We start from the raw sequence: 19,554 nt of genomic DNA, 5'->3' as shown, positions 1-19,554 counted from the left end.
ATAGGAACTTCCCGAGGGGCGTGATCAACCGGCTGATGAGGACACAGGAAAGCACGTACCCAACCGTGACTAAAGGGACTGGATAGGAACAATGACAGGCCAAACATATGAGCTCAGTGAGGGACATGGCCAAATTATTACCGCCTCACACTTGCTGTCCTAATTCATTGGGCGGCTTTCTGTTTAGACAAGTCATCCCCCAACAAGACAAAGTCAGCAGGGATTGGTGTCCAGCTGCGACCGAGGGAAGTCAGGGCAAGACACAGAAACGACAAGCAAAGAAGAGGGTGAAAGTCAAACTGTAATCTTTGTGTTATTCCAAATGTTATTATAAATGCACTTTTTTTTAGGGTTGGGAGGTTACCACACAGACAAAATCGTAACCACATCAACAAATACAACAAATTAGTCTCAATGCTACCTGCGTCAAGTCTGGGGTTTTGGTTTCAGCTCGTTTCCTGTTCATTTGTTTACTCGTGTCCCGTGTTTACCTCACTTGTTTGGTTTTGCCTTTCCTTGTTTTATCGCCTTTGTAATTGAATTACTCACCTCGGATTGAATCATCAACGCTCTACTCACCATCTGTGTGTTGGTATCGCTTGTTCACACGTCAATTAACCTTATGTTTTGTGTTGTTTTGCAACGTTCCAGTTTTACTCGTTGAACTTTTTCCGTTTCTTATTTTTGATATTCCGTAGAGTGTAAGTTTTCATGTTATACAATCACAATTTTATAATATTGACACCAACGCCTATAGACCTGTTGGATCTGTAGGTGTTGAGTATTAAGAGTAATAGACATGCTCGTTTAACCTAGAATGAAATTACACTTGAACTATAAATGCATAGTAATAATGGGTGAAGGCCACTTAAAGGCCGGATTGCACGAAGAAATTGTGTTTCAAGGCACAACACCAGCACACGTAAACATGTTGGAAAAAGATGCAGCACTATCTGGGTCAAATGCAGTTCAACAGTAAGCACCTGTTCCCCATTTTAGGAATAACATGTCCATACCTGGAACTGCGGCAAGCACTCATATGCAAATCATCTTGCAGAGCATCTTGCAAACATCCCGATATGTAGAACTCATGAACAACGGGAGGCGTGATGATCCGAGAGCCCAGAGGGATGGACATGCCTGTGCTCCAATGGGGCTCTCCGAGGGATCTAAGCAGGAGCCGCCTCCATCTTAATAACCAATCAAAAATGCTCTTAGAGACTATATAATTTGAGCGCATTTTATATTAAGCGCCTTCTTTCATGTTGTTGTTAAACTGCCTGAAATAGGTCTGTGCACGTTAAACTGCAGGACAGAATACTCTTGTTGCAAATAAACTTGTCATATTGCTTTGAGTAAAGTCTCCAGTCTAGTCCTCGCACGACATAGGCAAACTGCAGGGGGTCCGGGAGTGGGTCGTGAGGGTTTTTAGGTGGGACGGGACTAGCGGTTCAGACATTTTGACCACATAGGTGACGGCGACAGGTCTGTATAGTCCTGAAGTCCTGTGATCCTAGGTTTTTGGGGGGATGGGGATGATGGTGGATGGTGGTTTGGAGCTGGTTGATGGGAGTCAAAACTGTCCCATTGTCTTTCAAATCTACAGTAGAACTCATTCAGCTCATTCAGATTAGCCAGGCGGAGGTCGGAGGGCGTGGTCGACGAGGGGGATCGTCAGGGATCATGTGGCAGGCGCTCACTCACACAGTGGCTCACTCAACAGAACCAGCAAAATCAAACTTGTATAAAATGAATGAGAATGGCCCGCAGGATAATATTTAATTGCCGTTCTCCGGAAATTTGGCTCCACCCACTCAGCTTTTTGTTGTGATTCCTAACACAGATTTACCGGCAACGGCCACAGATATGCCATCGCGTGCCAGTGCCAGAAGAATGATCTGAAGAATGAAGCAGAGTCACTCGCTGAGAGCTGGCGGTTTCTCAAGAATACAGTGGCGGCTCTTACTGACTTGCCAAACCTGCATTTGGCTCCTCTGTACAGGTTATTGTTCCCACGGGACAGGCCCCGCTTATTGAGGCGTAGCAGGGATCCAGTGTGTTCGCCTCTCTGGTTGGTTGTTTAATAAACTGTTTGTATTTAATCAATAATTGATATTTCCACTCACCATCCCATTCTAAATCATGTTTCACTGTTTATGTCAAAATTGCTTGAATGATTTGATATTTTATGAATAAATAAATATAATCTGATTTCATGTATCTTTAAATAATGTACAATGTGTACATTTTATTAAGACATTCTAAACACACACGTGCCATAGGCCTACTCTTTTAAAAAAAACTTTTTTCCCACGGCTCCACGCTTTCACGGCTTATCCCCTTTTTAACGTCACATTGCAATGACTTCTGGGTAATTCCATTGAACCGGTTCATACAATGGCCCGAGACCCCTTTAAAACACTTCGATGAGACCACAAGACAGCCAGCGGGCGCGCGAGGAGGCAGGTTGGGTCCCTTCCGCCGAGGTTCGCGTTGTTAATGTCCGAGGAGCTCAGCGGTTCTGCCGAGAAAGTTGCGACCGAACCCAACCCCCCCTTCCCCCACCCAATCACACGAAGCAGCAGGAGGAGGAGGAGCGGACGGGGCGAAGGGGAGATGTTGAGTACACTTTCTGTGGAAAATCACTGACCTTTACCGCCGCGAGCACTTTTCAAACCGGCGTTACACCGCCAGCATTCCCGGGTAGAACATACAGGTATGGTTAGGTTAGTTACTCCTCTTATCGGCGAATTTAACTTTTAATATGACGATGCACATCTTGAGCTGACTTTAAAGACGTCCATCTGCTCCGTGTTAACTAACGTTAAGTAAAGCCTAAGAGGAGCTAGCGTAGTACTTTACGTTACTGTCGATATCTTACTGCAATTATCTTCCTGCAATTAATGCGTGTGTTTTTTTTGTTTGTTGTTTTAATTCATTCACGTCCTCTGTTTGTTTCTGTCACTTCCCCCCCTGACCGTGTGGAGGCGGTCGGGCAGCTAGCGGTAGCCGCCATGTTGGGCAGGGCGCTCCTGAGCAGAGGCGTCACCGCCCACCGCCTCGCCAAGAACGTGACTCTCTACGTCAACGAGTCGGTGCCTCCGGCGTCCGAATGCCGGGCCGAAGTCCGCGAAGACCACAAACCCGTTCTGCTCATGCTGCCCTGGCTGGGATCACGTCCCCAGGCTCTGGCTAAGTACTGTGACATCTACTTCCGCACCGGCTACGATGTGCTCGTCGTAGAGAGTCAGGTGAGGGCCAATAATCGATCGAGGCTTGCAACGTTTGTCTTGATTTCTTAACCGTATTTGCCAGGCTGTTTTTGCCAAGGAAAGTTATCCGTGGTAACAAGACTGTAACTACAACTTTTGAACTTTCAACTGCTCCAATTCGTTGTCAGCATGCATGTGTACCTCTCTTGCTCCCGTGCAGTTTTCCCCCCCTGCACAGCCTGAAGCTTGCAGCTGCAACCTCTGTGATCACTGACCTTTAAACTGTAAACGGATCGGCACTAAACTCTGACCATTGTTGTTTTTTAACTTTTTTTTTTTTTTACCAGGTACAGCAGTTTGTGTGGCCTCGCTGGGGACTCGATAATGGAAAGATGCTGCTGGAGTTGCTCCAGAGTGAACGCTTTGTGTCCCGCCCGCTGCTCGTCCATGCCTTCTCTATTGGCGGCTACACGTTCACTCAGCTGCTGGTTCACATCTCCCAGGACACACAGAAGTATCAGGCGCTCACACAGAGGATCAAAGGCCAAGTCTACGATAGCCTTGTGGTGGGCTCGGTGGAGATGATGGCAATAGGTTAGCTCTGTTTTGACTTGCTGTACGAAAATTTTATTCATACATTTATCAGTGGTCGTGAAGTTGTTTTCAGTGCAAATTAATTAAGTGTGTTTCTCCTCTGCCCAGGTCTAGGGAAGACTGTGTTTCCTCGATTTGAGACATTGGTAAAACAAGTAAGCATGTCATACTTTAACATGTTCAAACGCCAAACGGTGGACTACTACAACACAAGCATTGGTACTTTTTGGAACAACCCCATCACAACCCCTGCGCTGTTCTTCTTTTGCGAGAATGACGCAATGAGCAACTCGCAAGCTATGGAGGATCTGATTGATCACTGGCGGAAGCGCGGGGTGGACGTCAAAGCCAAGAAGTGGGAGGACTCAACACATGCAGGTCACCTGAAGAGACACCCACAAGAGTATCTGACCTCTCTGGACACGTTCCTTCAGTCTCTCCGCTTAGACCCACTGAAGGCTAAAATGTAAGATGATGTCATTACACCACATGTTAGCATATGATGTGTTGGGATATGCCGACTGGAGTGACGCAACTCCTAACACACGTCTGTTTAATGACATTTTATTTAGGGAAAATTTAGATATCTTGTTTTTTGAAGGGCAACCAGTATAAAGTACTGGAGAAAACTCACCACAGCTGAGTCATACTGATTTAGTTTACTTGAATTACTGAAAACAAGGAGCAAAGTATGAGGGGAGGTGGAGAAATGGTATCTTGTAGGTTGATGTAACCGCAAAGATCAGAATGATTATATGTAAAGAGACTTATAATACAGGTTGAAAATCAAAAGTAGGAAAGTTCTTTACAGTAGCCTTAATGCATGCACTATTTTCTACGGTGTCGAAGCCAAATCTCTTAACTTGCAATACCGTTCAAAGGTTTGGGGTCACCCAAACAACTTTGTGTTTTCCATTTAAAAAAAATATAGTCAAGACATTGACAACGTTAGAAATAAATAAATAAATAGATATTTTTATTTGAAACATTAATTTTGTTCTGCGTCTCTGAAATGTTCTTCTGTGTGAGCCCAACACCTCAAACTTTGATTCGTCTGTCCTTAACCCTTTTCTCCAATCTTCTTCTGTCCAATGTCTTTGTTATTTTGCCCATATCAATCTTTTCTTTTTATTGGCCAGTCTCCGATAGGGCTTTTTAAGTGACCCCAAACCTTTGAACGGTAGTGTATATTTATATAAATGACTCCGGAGACTTGACTTGAAGATTTCTGACGGTCTACCACTGCCTAGAAGAATCGTATTCTTCCCCCCAAAAAAACCTTGGTTGAGTGTTTGCAATGCTGATCAAGACACAGACGGTATATTAAGCCTCAGTGGTAAACCTTTTATGAACTGACGACATCTGATTGTTTTAACCCCTTTTATAAAGCATCGAAATCTCAGAATCGTGTGCTATTGACCTCGTGTTGATAATGTTATAATTTGACATTGTTACATTTCTTATTTGTGCAATAAAACAACTAAATACCCCGTCAACATTTTTCATTTTTGATAAGGTATGTCATTTGTCATGTTCCTTCCTCTACTGTTTTGCATTGTAGTAGTTTTGAAAAATCGGGTAAATTGAGAATTATACACCGTGACCTTAATCGTGCGCTTCTTCGGTCAAAGAAAAACCTCAAACAGGCCTTTGGGATTTATATCATGGGGTTAATAAAGAGTAACACATCCTCATATCGGGCAAGGAATAGAAAACTAGAAATGGGGACACGCCTAGGGGAAATATCTCAGTCGGGTAGAGGACGACATTAAAGCCTTTGTCGGTCAAGTGAGGAAGTGTAGATGCGTAATTACAATAGATGCCTGCGGACATGCGTCAACATCCGGGCCACTAGGCGGAGCAAACTACCAGAGGTTTTTATTCTCGAAACCACATCGGCGTCACGTTTTCAAGATGGCTGCGCGCATATGTAAACATGCGACCTGATCTGCCAGCTCACGATCCTCTAGTTTAACAGTCCCCGTGCGGTGTCTTCATCCGGCCAGTTTGTTTGATATCCAGTTTTAAGGTATTAACGACGCATACGGGGTCGTTAACTGGTCGGTTTCGTGAGTTAACTACAGCCGAGGCGGACAGGCTGCTAGCAGCGAGCTAACAGCTAACGTTAGCCATGGAGCGGGGCGCCATGCACCAGCGGACCCTGTTCGTCAGCCCCCTGCCAGCCGAGGCCACGAATCAACGGCTGGAGGAAATATTCTCCGAAATTGGTCCGGTGAAGCAATGCTTCGTGGTCAAAGAGAAAGGTGATGTCCTTTTACTTGATCGCGTGGCGTTACTTACGTTAAGCTAGTTAAGTCGTGGTAACTAACGTTTAGGCCTGTATACATACACGTTACTAAAGGCTTGCATTACAACGGCAACAACAACTAAACATCAACAACCTGTTGTTTATTATTGGTAAACCAGACACGGAGACATGCCGTGGGTTTGGCTACGTCATATATTCCATGGTGGAAGACGCACGGCGAGCTTTGAAGGAAGTGAAGGAATACGACGGACGAAGGATCATTGTAGCTGTGGCCAAGAGGAAAAAAGACAAAGGGAAAAAAGGTACGTGCAAACGACATGTTCCAATAACGAGCAACCGGGAGAGATCGCATGCCGTGTCTACTGGATGACCGCGTTCATGTCTCCCACTAAGCACCCAAAGAGCCTCTTGCTGCTGCAGCACCGACAGAACATGAGCAGAAACCCAAAGGCGTCCGGAAGACGCAGCTGAAATCCAGGCTCATCATCAGGAACCTGAGTTTTAAGGTAAGCCGAACGCTTCTGAACTCCAGTTGCACGTCTGCTTGAATCGGTACACTCCTTGCTAGAAATGTAACACCCGGCCTTGTGTTTCAGTGCTCCGAGGATGACCTGAAGCAAATTTTATCCCAGTTTGGAACCGTTCTGGAGGCCAAAATTCCCCTCAAACCAGGTGAAAATGGATTTAATTCCTACAGGAGGCCACCCAAACATGTTTGATTAAGTACCTGGGCTGACTGGTTGTTTTCTTCGGTTTCTGTTTCATTCCGTAGATGGAAAGATGCGTGGATTTGCGTTTGTCCTTTTCAAAAATGTGTGTGAGGCAGGGAACGCGCTGAACGCCATGAACATGAAGGAGATAAAAGGTGAATGAGACGCACGCACACCACCCCCCCCCAACAAGTTCATTGTTGACATCTCAATTTGGGAAATGAGTTGTTATTTAGCTTCTATGATGTGACTAAATTTTAAATGTTACAGGTCGGCAGGTAGCAATTGACTGGGCTGTGCCTAAGGACAAGTACATCGCTACACAGCAGTCCACTGCAGGTAATAGTTCCCTTTTCATCTGCAAGACGAATGCATAGTGTTTTATTATTCAATGCACATTAAGAATGAGTGAGTAGACATTCTAATTTTTTATATATATATACACGGTAATGATTAACATCGCTTTGTTTCTATAATAGAAACAAAGATCACACCAGCAACTACACCCATTTTAGACACGAAAGGTGACACGAAAAACGAGGATGAAGAAAAGCCACAAGCTGCACCTGAAAAGAAAAGGTATGATTTCTTTACACCTGCCTCAGTGTGCCACCAGGGGTTAAAACTGTTTAACTGGACTGTTTTGTTTTCAAACTTTCCCAAAGAGTCCCTTCCAAACAATCTGTGAAGCAGTTGGAAGAATCCCAATCGGAGGAGGAGGAGGAGGATGATGATGATGATGAAGATGCAAGTGAGGAAGAAGACAGTGAGCAGGAGGAGGATGACGATGACGACAAGAAAGAGGATGATGAGGACGTGTCTCAGGAAGAAGATGACGACAGTGACGACGATGATGAGAGTAGCCTAGATTCAGATGATGATGATGAAGAAGAGGAAGATAAATCAGGTAGCCATTCCCTGCTTATAATTTGCATGTTAACAACGATTTCCATGTGAATTTTTTCTTGACTGTGCTTGTCTGCTACTTTTACCTCACAGCTAAAAAGAAAATCTCAAAGAAACTTCTCCCTTCAGATGTGAAAGAGGGCAGAACCATTTTCATCAGGTTTACTATTCTCTTCACTGCTTCATCTTAAACATGATTTAGTTTGATCGTTGACCCTACTCCCATTTTTTAATCCTCAGATTTTGCCCGCATTTGTATCAATCACGTGACCGTCCGTGTTCGTCTTATTCCCGACTGATTTAGGAACCTTTCCTTCGATACAGAGGAAGAGGGCCTTGAGGAAGTTCTGCTCAAGTATGGCGAGCTGAACTACATTAAGATCGTCATCCACGCAGCAACCGGACACTCCAAAGGTCAGCCAGCTGTGCTTGAGCTACCGCTCTTCCCTTTGTTGTTGGGGAAACGGGTTGATTGTCTTATTTTGAAATTGTTGTTCCACCAGGTTGTGCATTTGTTCAGTTCAAGACTAAAGAGGCTGCAGACAAGTGCATAGCGGAAGCTGCGGATGAAGCAGAGGTAATACCTTCTGAATAACTAGCTTTCTTATGACACGGCCTCATTTGTAGCCTTGTTCTGTTTGCAATGAGTTATAATGTTGCCTTGTTGTAAACAATGCATTGTTTGATGCAGAACGGTGGCGTCCGTGTAGATGGCAGAAAGCTGTTGGTTGTGGCAGCAGTGACCAGAGAGGATGCTTCCAAGCTGAAGGTGGATAAAGTGAAAGTGGAATCGGGCACCAGAAACTTGTATCTGGCCAGAGAGGGACGTGAGTAGACCCGTCTCATGCTCCTCTTCCCTGCTTTTGTCCTGCAGCTCCACTAGTGACCACTAGGAAGGTTTGATTTACTGTGAATATGTAGGGTATTGCTTCATGCAGATTTGACCCAACATTCATAATACTCTGCTAAAGATTGCCACCGACCGCTCTTCATATCGATGTTGGTCTTGTGTATTCCTATAATAACTTTCATTGTCTTTGCGGAATTGCTTATAAATCAGTTTTTTAAAATGCATGATCCTTTCACCTGACCCCAGTGATCCGTCCTGGAACCAAAGCAGCGGAGGGTGTTCCTGAAGCAGACATGGTCAAAAGAACCAGGGTGAGTTCATTCTTCATTTCCCATTCAACACTTGTCATCCTCGCAGAGGAGATGTAATGCATAAATTGTTTATCTCACCAGGATCGTTTTCAACATATTACTTCTACGTTGACTCATGTTTTCCATTTCCCTCAGTTTGAAGAAATAAAGAGGACCAAGCTTCGTGCCATCAACGTGTTTGTGTCAAAGAATCGTCTATGTGTCCATAACCTGCCCAAGTCAGTGGACGATAAAAAACTCAAAGCACTCTGCCTCCAAGCAGTGAAAGGAAACAAGGGAGTCCGCTTGACGGAGGTGAGAACGAAGGCCGCATTCGGGAAACTGCAGTTTTGTAAAAACATCCCTGGAAATGGTTTTGCAGTAGTATTTAATAATGTTGACTGTCATAGATCTGTGTGCCCACTAGGTGGTGTTCTTGTCATTACTATTATTATTATTCACACGCTATATGCGTGTGTGTGCTCCTCTTAGTGCCGGGTGATGTATGACAAGAGGCCCGTGAAGGGTCAGGCGATGGGAAAATCGCTGGGTTACGGGTTTGTCCAGTTCCAGGACCATGAACATGCTCTCTCCACACTTCGTTACCTTAACAACAACCCCGACATCTTTGGCGCACACAAGGTACATTTTTTTTCAGGCTGACATCCGTTATCAGCATGTTTGCTGCTGTATTTATTTACCTTTTATTCAGACATGTTTGTGTGTCTCACTGTGTTATGTTTCTTTGCACGCTGCAGAGACCTATTGTTGAGTTCTCTCTGGAAGATTCTAAGAAACTCAAAATGAAAGACATGCGTCAACAAAGAAATAAGGTGCGTTTCTGTCCATTTGTGTGACAGTTACACTTGAGGGTTCTTCTAATTGAAAGACTTCGTGTCGTCTAAATGTAAGTTAAACGTTTGTTTATCTTTGTAGGAACACAATCTGGCTCTTAAAAGGGGACAAAAACCGCCACCACAGACAGTCAAAGAGGATAAAGGACCCAGGAAAGGTCAAAATGAAGCACAATCCTCATCTAACCCGACACAAAACGAGCAAGGTATGAAATTATTATTTCAGTTTTTACACTCTTTGACTTTCCAAGTTGCGAGAACGGGACAGTTGAACGTGAATGTTTAATGGAGCTCAGCCCGCTGCTGAGAAACCACATTGCATTTGACACTGAATTAAAACTACTTTACTGTGGCCTTTTAATTTCTGTTCCCAACATGGTTCACCTTTTATGTTTACATTTCTTTACCATGTTTGATTTTCTGTGATTGTCAGCTCCTGTTGAAACCCAGAAGCAAGGCACCCGCTTTTTAGGCTTCCAGACCAAACCTGAGGTGGAGCACGTTAGTTTGGAGAATGGAACGAAGCGGAAGAAGATTCTAAACTTTCCTTCCCATCGGGGGCCTAAGATCAGGTACGCCTATTTTTACCTGTACTCGTATCAAGCATCTGAATGAAGACAGTAAAATGTGTCCGGTATTTCTTTTCGGATACGTGTTAAATATAACACGTATCCGAAATATAATATATGTAATATTAGAGAAATCTGAAAATGATTTGCAAAAAACTGAAAATTCTTTGTCATGTTAAACATTGGGTGAACATATTCCAAAAGTCTCTTAAACAGCAAGAGACAGAATTCTGTCACACGTTACAAACCGTTGTCCTTTACAGATTGCGTGACAGGGGAAAGCAACAGGCTCCGCCACCCAAGAAAGGCCGGCCGGGATCCACCAGGAAGGACCGGCAGAGACAGCAGATGGAAAAGCCCACACAGCGCAGCAACCAGGTTCATAAATACTTCTGTTGTATTTGCTAATTCGCTGCCTTTGGTCCTATTCACAGAACATCTCTCAGGGAAGAATAGCTGCTGGTTTATCAGATAGTATCGAAAACCATGTCTTTGTCAGTACTCCTGTTTAAAGTCCTCTGCTTGGACATTTGGGAAACCTCGAGCGCCAACAAAGAGCTCAGGACCCCTACTTCAAAAATAACCAACTATTAAATAAGGAAAGAAAATCCTAAGAACCACATCAGGTGGATCCAACGATCTTTTTTCTAACATCAATTTTTTATTTATTATTTATCCGTAGACCGCAGTTCAACTTGGAACTGAACGTTTGTGGCGTTGTGATGAATGTAACAAATTCTGCCATATTCTAGAAAGGCCAGCCTACATTTCTTAAGCTATACAGACGATCAGATTCAAACGAGTACCCAACGAATGCCATCATTTGCTTTGCATTAAGTTGTACGTTTTCAAAAATCCCCGGTTTTCAAAAACTGGCTTGTTTTCCTGTTTAGGGAAAGAGAAGGTGAGACGGAATTGGTAGTTAAAGTGGTCGGGAAAGCGCACTGAGGCACAGATTTGCGCTTGTAAGGATTAATGACTGTTGCAATTGGTACGCAGTGGTTTTGACTTTTTTTAGACTTCCCAGAGCAAAGTGTGGACAACACAGGTTTCCAAGCATTTGAATGCAAAGTTAGTAAGACAAGTCGTTCTGTTCTGTTCTGCCTCACAACCCTTTTTATTTCGTGCCTGAAGGTTAAAACCCAAAAGAAGAATTTCAAGAGAAATGGTGGGGACCGCTTTGACAGCCTGGTGGAGCAGTACAAGAAGAAACTGATGGGTAACAGCGACAACGTCACCAATCTCAAGAGAAGCAAGTGGTTTGATAGTTAACGCAGTGTTTGTGTGTGAGTGTTTGTTTGTTTGAGAGAGCGAGAGAGACACACAATGTGTTTGACTACCACAACAGAGGTCATCCACAATTGCGTCCCGAGGTCTTTAAACAAGTGCAGTTGTTCTCATGAAACTGCGCCGTGCTCTAACATTCTTCATCCTTATTTTGCATTTCTGTAATCCATGTTTGTACCTCTCAAACAAACCATGTCATTCTTGTACTTTTTATGGAAAAATAAATGTGGGTTTTATTGTCTGGATTTTAATTTTATTGGATTTTAGATTTATTGGATAGTTTCAAATACGTGCGACCAAAAGGGATCATAATCGATTGTTGCGGATAAACACCACTCATGGACCTTGAGTACTAGTGAAGCAGGAGCTGAACACCCACAGGTGTGTTTAAACTGGCTCGCTTTGCTCTTCCACTTTATTCTGATCTCTTTTCTTTGTCTTAATGTATCCGTGACAAACTTGCGTCCCACAATATATTTGTTAAATGTATTCATTTTTAATTCAATATGAAAAAGGCAAATGTCAAAATATTTTCAGATATCAATAAACATTTCCAAAGGAGTTGGGGATATTGTACTCATATGGAAGTTACCCTTTGCCCTGAGCTGTTGATCAGGGTAAGTTTGTTAGTTTTTGCTGGTTATTGTGACACTTCCTCGGGCTGCTACCAAAAAGTGGATTTACAGCCGAGTGCACTGTTGATACCACCGTATTGTCATACAAAGATGTGTTTATAAATTAATACATTTTTGCAAAACATAGAAGCACAGTTGGCATCACCGTGAGACAGTGTTAGAAAATATACATTTTATCCAGTTTAAATAAATAAAATATATAAATAAGTTTGTGTCAAGTCACATTCTGCAGACCTGACAAATCATTCTCCAAAAACGAGGCCACAATTTACGGATTTTGTTCGTAATATCTGTCTTTCAACAAGTGTCAAGGTTATCCAGATTTTGCTGCAGCTGCTGGAGATACTCCCTTGTTCTCTTTAGGCCCTCGAAGGTCTTACTTTGAATAAACCGTTGATCCTGCGGCGTTGGCTCCGGCGACGTTGGCTCCGGATCCTCACTGCATTGCTTCAACCGACGAAGGAAACCTATCAGCGAAGAGAGTTCTGTCTTGACCTGAGTGACCCCTTCCAGGCTTTCCGAGATCGGGCTGTTACAGCGCTCCAAAGCCGCCACAATGGATTTCGTTCCAGAAAAATCGTAATCCAGTGCGCCGATGGTCAGATCGGTGGGGAACTGCAGCGTACGAAAGATCATGAGTCAGTCAGAATTACACCAACTTTTGGAAATACTTTGCATGCGCGGCCCCCCTCAAACAGAACTGTAAATATTACCTGAAAGTCGTCGAGTCTCACCACGAGCTGTTTGGCCATCTTCATCACTTCCACACTTGGCAGAGGAGAAGCTGTGCACACTCTTAAAATGGGTGAAGTGAAAAGTGAAAAGAGGAGGGTCCAAGTGTAGGCCATGTTTTTTCTCCAGATGCACCAAAGTCAGAAAAGCGTTTATGTGTTCCTGAATAGAGAAATGTGCATTTCATTATATTATGCATACACATATACTCCCATATAATAATAACTCATTATGTTTGATAGAGACACCTCTGAAGTCTCGACCACGTAACAAGTACAAAGATCACCTGCTTTTGGCTGGTAACTAATATTGTCAACCCCCTCTGTTTCCAAATCTCTGCTGCATACTCTGAGAGGAGTAGACCGAAGGCTACGAGCTCCTAATAACATGAGCTATCAACCTAATCAACCCTTTTACAAACACATCCAACATACAGTACCATCCAAATGTTCTCAAACACTTTCTTCCTCCCATTCAGTTGAATGAGAAGTTGGGTACAGTACTTGTAAAACCAAAGTGAGCTGAGAAGCCGAAGCCCGAGTGATGGAGCTGGATGGAGCGAGGCGGAGAGGAGAGTTGACCTTACCTTGGGTGGAAGTCTGTGCTGTGCCATCGTTGGGCTCCATCAGAACATCTTATAGTATGGGGCTGTTGACTCATGTCTTACTCATATCTCTCAACAACAGTTCTCCACCCACCCACCCCCTCACTTGTTTTACCTCTCCCCATGCTGTAACCCCCGTTCCCATGGTGGAAGTGGGGAGAAAAGTGTGCGAGTACACCTCGGCGTGAATTGACAAAGCTATCAAAGCAGTTGAGAATAGTCATACCTCAAAGTTCACAAATAGAAATGACAACAATGCTGTTTATTCTGTGGCTTTGGCCATATACTGTATGTGACATCCGGTACCGACACTCTCAATTCATTGCTTACCAATGTGATCATTGCCTAATGCTGCCAGTCACGTCAGTATTGATTTAGGAATCCCAAACAACGAGCGCACAGCAGCTCGGGTAGCGCACAGAAGCAGAAAATAAACAAGCAATCAAAAAAAACCTAATAATCCTGGAATATATAAACGAGCTGCATCTCATAAATGGATCAATTTTTATTTTTATTTAATTTAAATCATTTTATATTATTACATTAAGCAAGTAGAAATAATAATTGTATTTCAGCCAAACATACAGTGTTTGAGTCTTCTGCTTTACTAACTATTCACTCTATACCAATGCATTGTGTTTTAGCTGTGTTTGTGTTTTAACACCAGAAAACAAGGACACTGTATAATTTTCACGTAACGTAGGTTGCAATATCCCCCTTCTTATACTTTTAACTGATACATAAAGTATTAACGCCACGTCTTCTAATAATAACTGCTAACACAAAAACTCCTTTTAACGTCAGTGTTCATCTAAAAAGAATTGCCTGATAATTCTTTCTGCTAGTTATTTTCTCATATTCAATGCTCTTTTTAAAAAAGTGATTATCATATTTCTCACAAGCTAAAAGATGTCAGAGAGGCCAATGCGTGTTTAAAGAGAGGCCCGCAAGCACGTGGAACAAAACCTCTCAAGGTAACTTACAGTAAACTGTCATAATGCCTCGTGCAATTCACACGCACAGACTCGCCCCCGCACACAGAGGGCTCATAACGGCGTCAACACGTGGCGAGTGTCACACTGAGCAGAGTAAACGTAACTGACATGACGTCAAGGTTGTCTGAGAAACCAACGTCAAAGAACACGTTTCTGCCAAGTAAGTAAAAAGAAAGACGAGAAGGAATGCAATTGGATGAATCATGGAGAAATCCTGACATTGTCATGGATGAATCCAGGATTTAGTCTGGCAACGTATCACTGAACGGGAAATGTGGATGGCCCGTCTTGAGTCAGACACATTGTATGCATTAGGCTATATCCTGACTGCTTATCTGTGAACAGTCAGCTGCATCCGCAGTTGCTCTGATTTGACCCCAAAGGTTGATATAAAATTGTCCATGTTTTTCTTTAAACGTTCATCCAGTGAGCGGCAGCTCATGCGAGGGGCCAGTCAAAGGCATTTCCTTTCTGCTTTATGCAGCTTGATCTCTGCAGACCATGCAGGATGCACCATTAATCCCTTTAGGGTCAGACGAACAAGGGTAATACTACAGGGAATGACGGCATCATATGAAGACGAAATGTTGAAAGCGTGTTGCTGACCTGCCCCATGCGTACATAATTCATGGTAATGGGCCAGATTACTTTTCTGGATGCAGCATATAAACCAGGAATTCCGCTCGGCAGAATCTGCCTGCGTGAGTCACAGCGTGACGTAACTTTGATGATGCTTTTCCCGAACCTCTGGTGACGCTAACACAACTAAACTCGTTGGAAAAGCCCTGAGTCAGCTTTTCATTTAGGAAGGGCTTCAAAATCGCCGTGTGACTACGACTACAAGTCTAACAATAAAAATAACAAGTTGAGCAATGCCAGTTTCATCAGGAATCAGGTATATTAACCTAAAGAAACAAAAGCAGCCTAACACCAAGGATCAAGTGTTAAAACACTTCAGTGAACTTGTGAAGACTTTAACTAGTGACATCTTATGCAAGGCTAAGATATTTAAAGGCTTATTTGGCTGATGCCGTTTCCAACCATTTCTGTTGAAGTCAAATAATTTGGTGATTTGTATTATCTTGAATTCCTGCTCTGCAAACAATAAGTCGCATCACTGCAGCGTTAACGTGTTACCGAGCAACTTAAAAACAGACTTACTGGAAATAAGTTCTTGAATCATTTTGTTTATTTATTTGTTGTTGATTAAACATTAACCAACAAAGAGTCCGTCACTGGAGATGATTCAAGTTCATAAATAAACCAAAGTAATGATTTTTTAGAGCATTTTGTGCCATGGGCTGCAGTGCAGTTATCGTTACAACCCAATTCTCAAATATCCACTAAAAAGAGAATGCAGGGAAATATAACATTATTACATAGTTTTTCTAAAAATTCTGCATTCAATGCAATGCTCCGTCTGAAAGCATGCTCATTTAAACACTAAGACCTTTGCAGATTGAGGCCAGCAGTAAGGAAAACCTTTACACTTTTGCATATTCACTTGCATGACAGTGATTGTATGTGTTGCTGGAGGAGCATATTACAATCAAAGAGCAAACACTTCCCTCAATCCAAATAAAATGTGTGTTTGCTCTCGAACCTTGGTGTCCGCAGACAAATCAACGCTAGTCACTGATGTGAGGTGCTTTGGCCTCAGAGGAAGAAAGAGGAAATACAAGTAGTCCTTCATCATTAGCTACACACGGGCGATCTATCCAGAAGTGATGGCAGGTGCATGAATGAACCCCACCATCTGTCGATGCCACACATAAAACTGGCAGCAACCGCCGACCAAGAAACTTCTGTTCTTGAGGCGTTTGTCCTGGAATTCATCTCAAATGGCTCATCACATCACTGGTGCTTGAACCGATTCATCCATCCATTGCGTCAAACAGGTGCAGTTGTTTCTCATCTGTGGCTAGGTGTGATGGATGAAGCCGCATCATAGGATGCAATCATGTAAAGGAGGTTTTGTAAAAGAAAAAAACGATGCCCCCAGTGGCGTTGAAGCCTTCTCAAGGCTACTTTCATTCTCAAATCGGCCTGATGGATGCCATTGATCCCACTCGTTGTCCCATTACAAAGTCTTGACATAAATATTGCTCTCAGCAAAGTAGGACACGTTGCATATGGCTGTTTTTTTGTTGATCGTGAGCTTTTGTGCTTTTGCGCTTTTGTGGTTTCCTTCCTAAACCCAACGGATGAACTCCTTCGTCACATAAAAGTGACTCATTTGAAAATGAAATGAGGATCAAACCCATGGACAAGAGATTCGGCTGAAACAAAGAATGTCCCGCAATTACTTTTAACGTTTCAATCCAACGATGTTTGTGTGTTTGTGTGTGTTTGTTCAAAAGTGGTAGCTGCTCATGAGAAGTTATTTATCACTGATGCGTACCGCACAAAAACTGGCCCCCTACTCTTGTATTGCTTGTCATTTAACTCTGAAGTGAGCATGAGCGATGCAAGTAAACGGCATCAGGAGAGGAAACTGCGTTGGGTCGGCATGAATACCGCTGGGCTGAAAGGCCGACAAGGCAGCTCAGGAGCCCTGAACAGAAATGTTTTGGGAAAAATCTCTCCTTTTCTGTTCATTGTTCTCAAGACAGATGGGAAGAAGCGAAGTTGACTTTATTCTTTACTTAAACCAATCGGAAAAAAACAAGCTGATGTCTTGTATTTCCTGGAATCTAGTCACTGCTTTTTTTTTTTTAGGAGTATTTTTCTTTGTGGCTTTTTAGTGAATGGCATGTGAATGTGGACAACATTGTGAATGTATTCTTACACAGTTAAAATAAACAATCACGCATCGGGGTCTCCTGCATGGAGATGTCGTGTGAATGGTCATTGTTAGAGCAAAAAAAATCACGTCATGAACGCAACACGGTTTTTTAGTGGCCTTCAGGAGTCAAATAGCTTCTCTGGAAGGCAAATTATAACTCATTTTAGTTCCAGTTACAGAATCAAGGTATAAAAGGATTTTGATGAAGCTTAGTGTGGTGGAGTTTTTTTTTTATCTAATCACATTGACACCCTTTATAATTTAACCCTTATCTATCAATTCATTTTGGAGTAGAGGGGGCTTTAGAAATGTCACATTCCTGTAGAAAAAAATCCTGACTAAAAAAAACAATGTCACCATTATATTTAGGAAAATGAAATGAAAGGATTTAAAAAAATGATTGTTCAATTGAAACCAGAACAAGGCTCAGAACAAACTCACACCAGGATGTCACACCTGTATATTAAGTTGGGTTTTTGTCCTGTCTCCATGTATTGTGACTTCCTGTTTTAGTTTGGAAATGAACTCTCCTCTCGTTTCAGGTTCCTTGCCCTTCCTCATGTGTCACCAGTCCAATTGTGTCCACCTGTTCCCACACTTCCATCATGTCTCCCCTTGTCCTGTGCCAGCGTGTCATGTCCTTTCGCCTTGCACACCCGCCTCATGAAAGCCCAGGTCATAGTTATCCCAAACCACGTTCTGGACTCCTTAGTTGGCTTTGTGCCGTTTATCGCTCCACAGTTCCTTGATTTAGTTTAGAGCATTTTTTGTGATTGATTGCTTTGTTATTTCCTCTATAAGAGAGATTTTTGTATGTGTTTACTATTCAGCTCTTTGCATTGCCGATCATTGGGAGCGCATAGGGCTGAACCTTATGCACTCACTTCTGCACCATCTCATCCCCGGGTTTCTGTGGCTAATTTGCCACAACCCACGCATAGACTGGCGCACCGGGGCCTCCTGCCCGGCTCGACCATCCCGAAGGGCCGTCTGTATTCGGTTTCTGGGCCTGAGAGGCAGGCTATGAAAGACCATATTGAGTATTCTCTGAGGGCAGGTTTGATCCGGGCTTCCTCGTCCCCAGCAGGGGCTGATTTCTTCTTTGTGGGGAAAAAAGACGTAACACAACGAAATCACAGTTAAGAACAGATATCGCCTTCCACTCATGACTACAGTATTCGACCAGCTGCAACAGGCAATTATTTTTTTTTATGCAACGCTTATCATCTGGTTCGCATTAGGGAGGGGGATGAGTGGGAAACAGGATTCAACATGCCATCCCGACATGAATATCTAGTCTGCCTTGTGACCTCACCAATGCCTCAGCAGTTTTTCCAACCATGATCAATGACGTGTCAAGAGACTTTTTAGACCAATTTGTATATGTTCATATCGATTGATGATCGATAGTTTTGTTGCAAATAGATAAAGATCAGTTTACCATTAATGTGATGAGGTGTTCCATCCATCCATCCATCCATCCATTGTCAAACCGCTTATCCTGCACACAGGGTCGCGGGGGGGCTGGAGTCCATCCCAGCCAACTTCAGGCGATAGACAGGGTACACCCTGGATTGGTCGCCAGCCAATCGCAGGGCTAACACAGAGACACACAACCATTCACACTCACATTCTACACACTTCTTCACACACATCTATGGGCAATTTAAAGTCCCCAATTAACCTGATCCCCAGAGCATGTCTTTGGACTGTGGGAGGAAGCCGGAGAGAACCCACGCAGACACTCCACACAGAAAGGCCACTGGGCTGAATCGAACCCAGTACCTTCTTGCTGTGAGGCGACAGTGCTAACCACCACGCCACCGTGCCGCCCGTGATGAGGTGTTATTATGTGTATTTAACTGGAAGCACAACATGCATCACTGCCGGGCAGAAATTGCTTGCAACTGTGTTTTTCACTCTTGAAATGACACATTTCTAAGGAAATTATTTATTGATTCCAGACATGTCAACAATAGCTAAAAAAGCGTCATTCACTTTAAGGAAAAACATATGCCACCACATTTTTATTACTTAAGTGAGATTTCCAAGTTTTTTTTCCGGGAAACAGAGCCTCACTGCCACCCTGTGGAAGAACAATGTCTCGCTTCACATGCATTTACATTACATTACATTTAAGGGTCTCAATTCTTATCTCCTGCTGGTTTTTGAGTGAAACCGTCCAAATCAGGGTGAGTGATTTACATTTACTCAAACTATTTAATAACAGGTACTGTTATGTGAATTTTGACACGCACACTG

General features: G+C 43.2%; 3 protein-coding genes across 3 annotated transcripts; 2 read left to right on the top strand and 1 right to left on the bottom strand.

Annotated features, from left to right (window-relative positions):
• Window positions 1-2,352: 2,352 nt before the first annotated feature.
• On the top strand, window positions 2,353-5,302 carry LOC120808787 (transmembrane protein 53). Its single transcript, XM_040161951.2, has 4 exons — window positions 2,353-2,716; window positions 2,988-3,251; window positions 3,560-3,806; window positions 3,915-5,302. The coding sequence occupies exons 2-4, from the start codon at window positions 3,015-3,017 to the stop codon at window positions 4,274-4,276; spliced, it is 846 nt and encodes a 281-aa protein (XP_040017885.1). The 5' UTR covers window positions 2,353-2,716; window positions 2,988-3,014; the 3' UTR covers window positions 4,277-5,302.
• Window positions 5,303-5,493: 191 nt separating this feature from the next.
• On the top strand, window positions 5,494-11,782 carry LOC120808777 (RNA-binding protein 28). Its single transcript, XM_040161929.2, has 20 exons — window positions 5,494-6,070; window positions 6,234-6,377; window positions 6,469-6,581; window positions 6,672-6,747; window positions 6,848-6,940; window positions 7,056-7,124; window positions 7,265-7,364; window positions 7,451-7,692; window positions 7,785-7,851; window positions 7,996-8,105; window positions 8,195-8,268; window positions 8,383-8,518; window positions 8,788-8,852; window positions 8,988-9,146; window positions 9,324-9,473; window positions 9,590-9,664; window positions 9,768-9,891; window positions 10,119-10,257; window positions 10,518-10,632; window positions 11,389-11,782. Exons 1-20 carry the CDS (start codon window positions 5,938-5,940, stop codon window positions 11,524-11,526), a joined length of 2,322 nt encoding a protein of 773 aa, XP_040017863.2. The 5' UTR covers window positions 5,494-5,937; the 3' UTR covers window positions 11,527-11,782.
• Window positions 11,783-12,473: 691 nt separating this feature from the next.
• LOC144383763 (leptin-like) lies at window positions 12,474-13,066 on the bottom strand. Its single transcript, XM_078083002.1, has 2 exons — window positions 12,890-13,066; window positions 12,474-12,791 (listed from the first exon to the last, which is right to left on the bottom strand). Exons 1-2 carry the CDS (start codon window positions 13,022-13,024, stop codon window positions 12,474-12,476), a joined length of 453 nt encoding a protein of 150 aa, XP_077939128.1. The 5' UTR covers window positions 13,025-13,066.
• Between the last annotated feature and the right edge of the window lie 6,488 nt (window positions 13,067-19,554).

This window comes from Gasterosteus aculeatus, chromosome X (genome assembly GCF_964276395.1).
Source record: "Gasterosteus aculeatus chromosome X, fGasAcu3.hap1.1, whole genome shotgun sequence".
In the NCBI taxonomy this organism is placed as follows: Eukaryota; Metazoa; Chordata; class Actinopteri; order Perciformes; family Gasterosteidae; genus Gasterosteus; species Gasterosteus aculeatus.
Note: the sequence above shows the minus strand (reverse complement) of the source record. Positions and strands in the feature narration are given on the sequence as shown.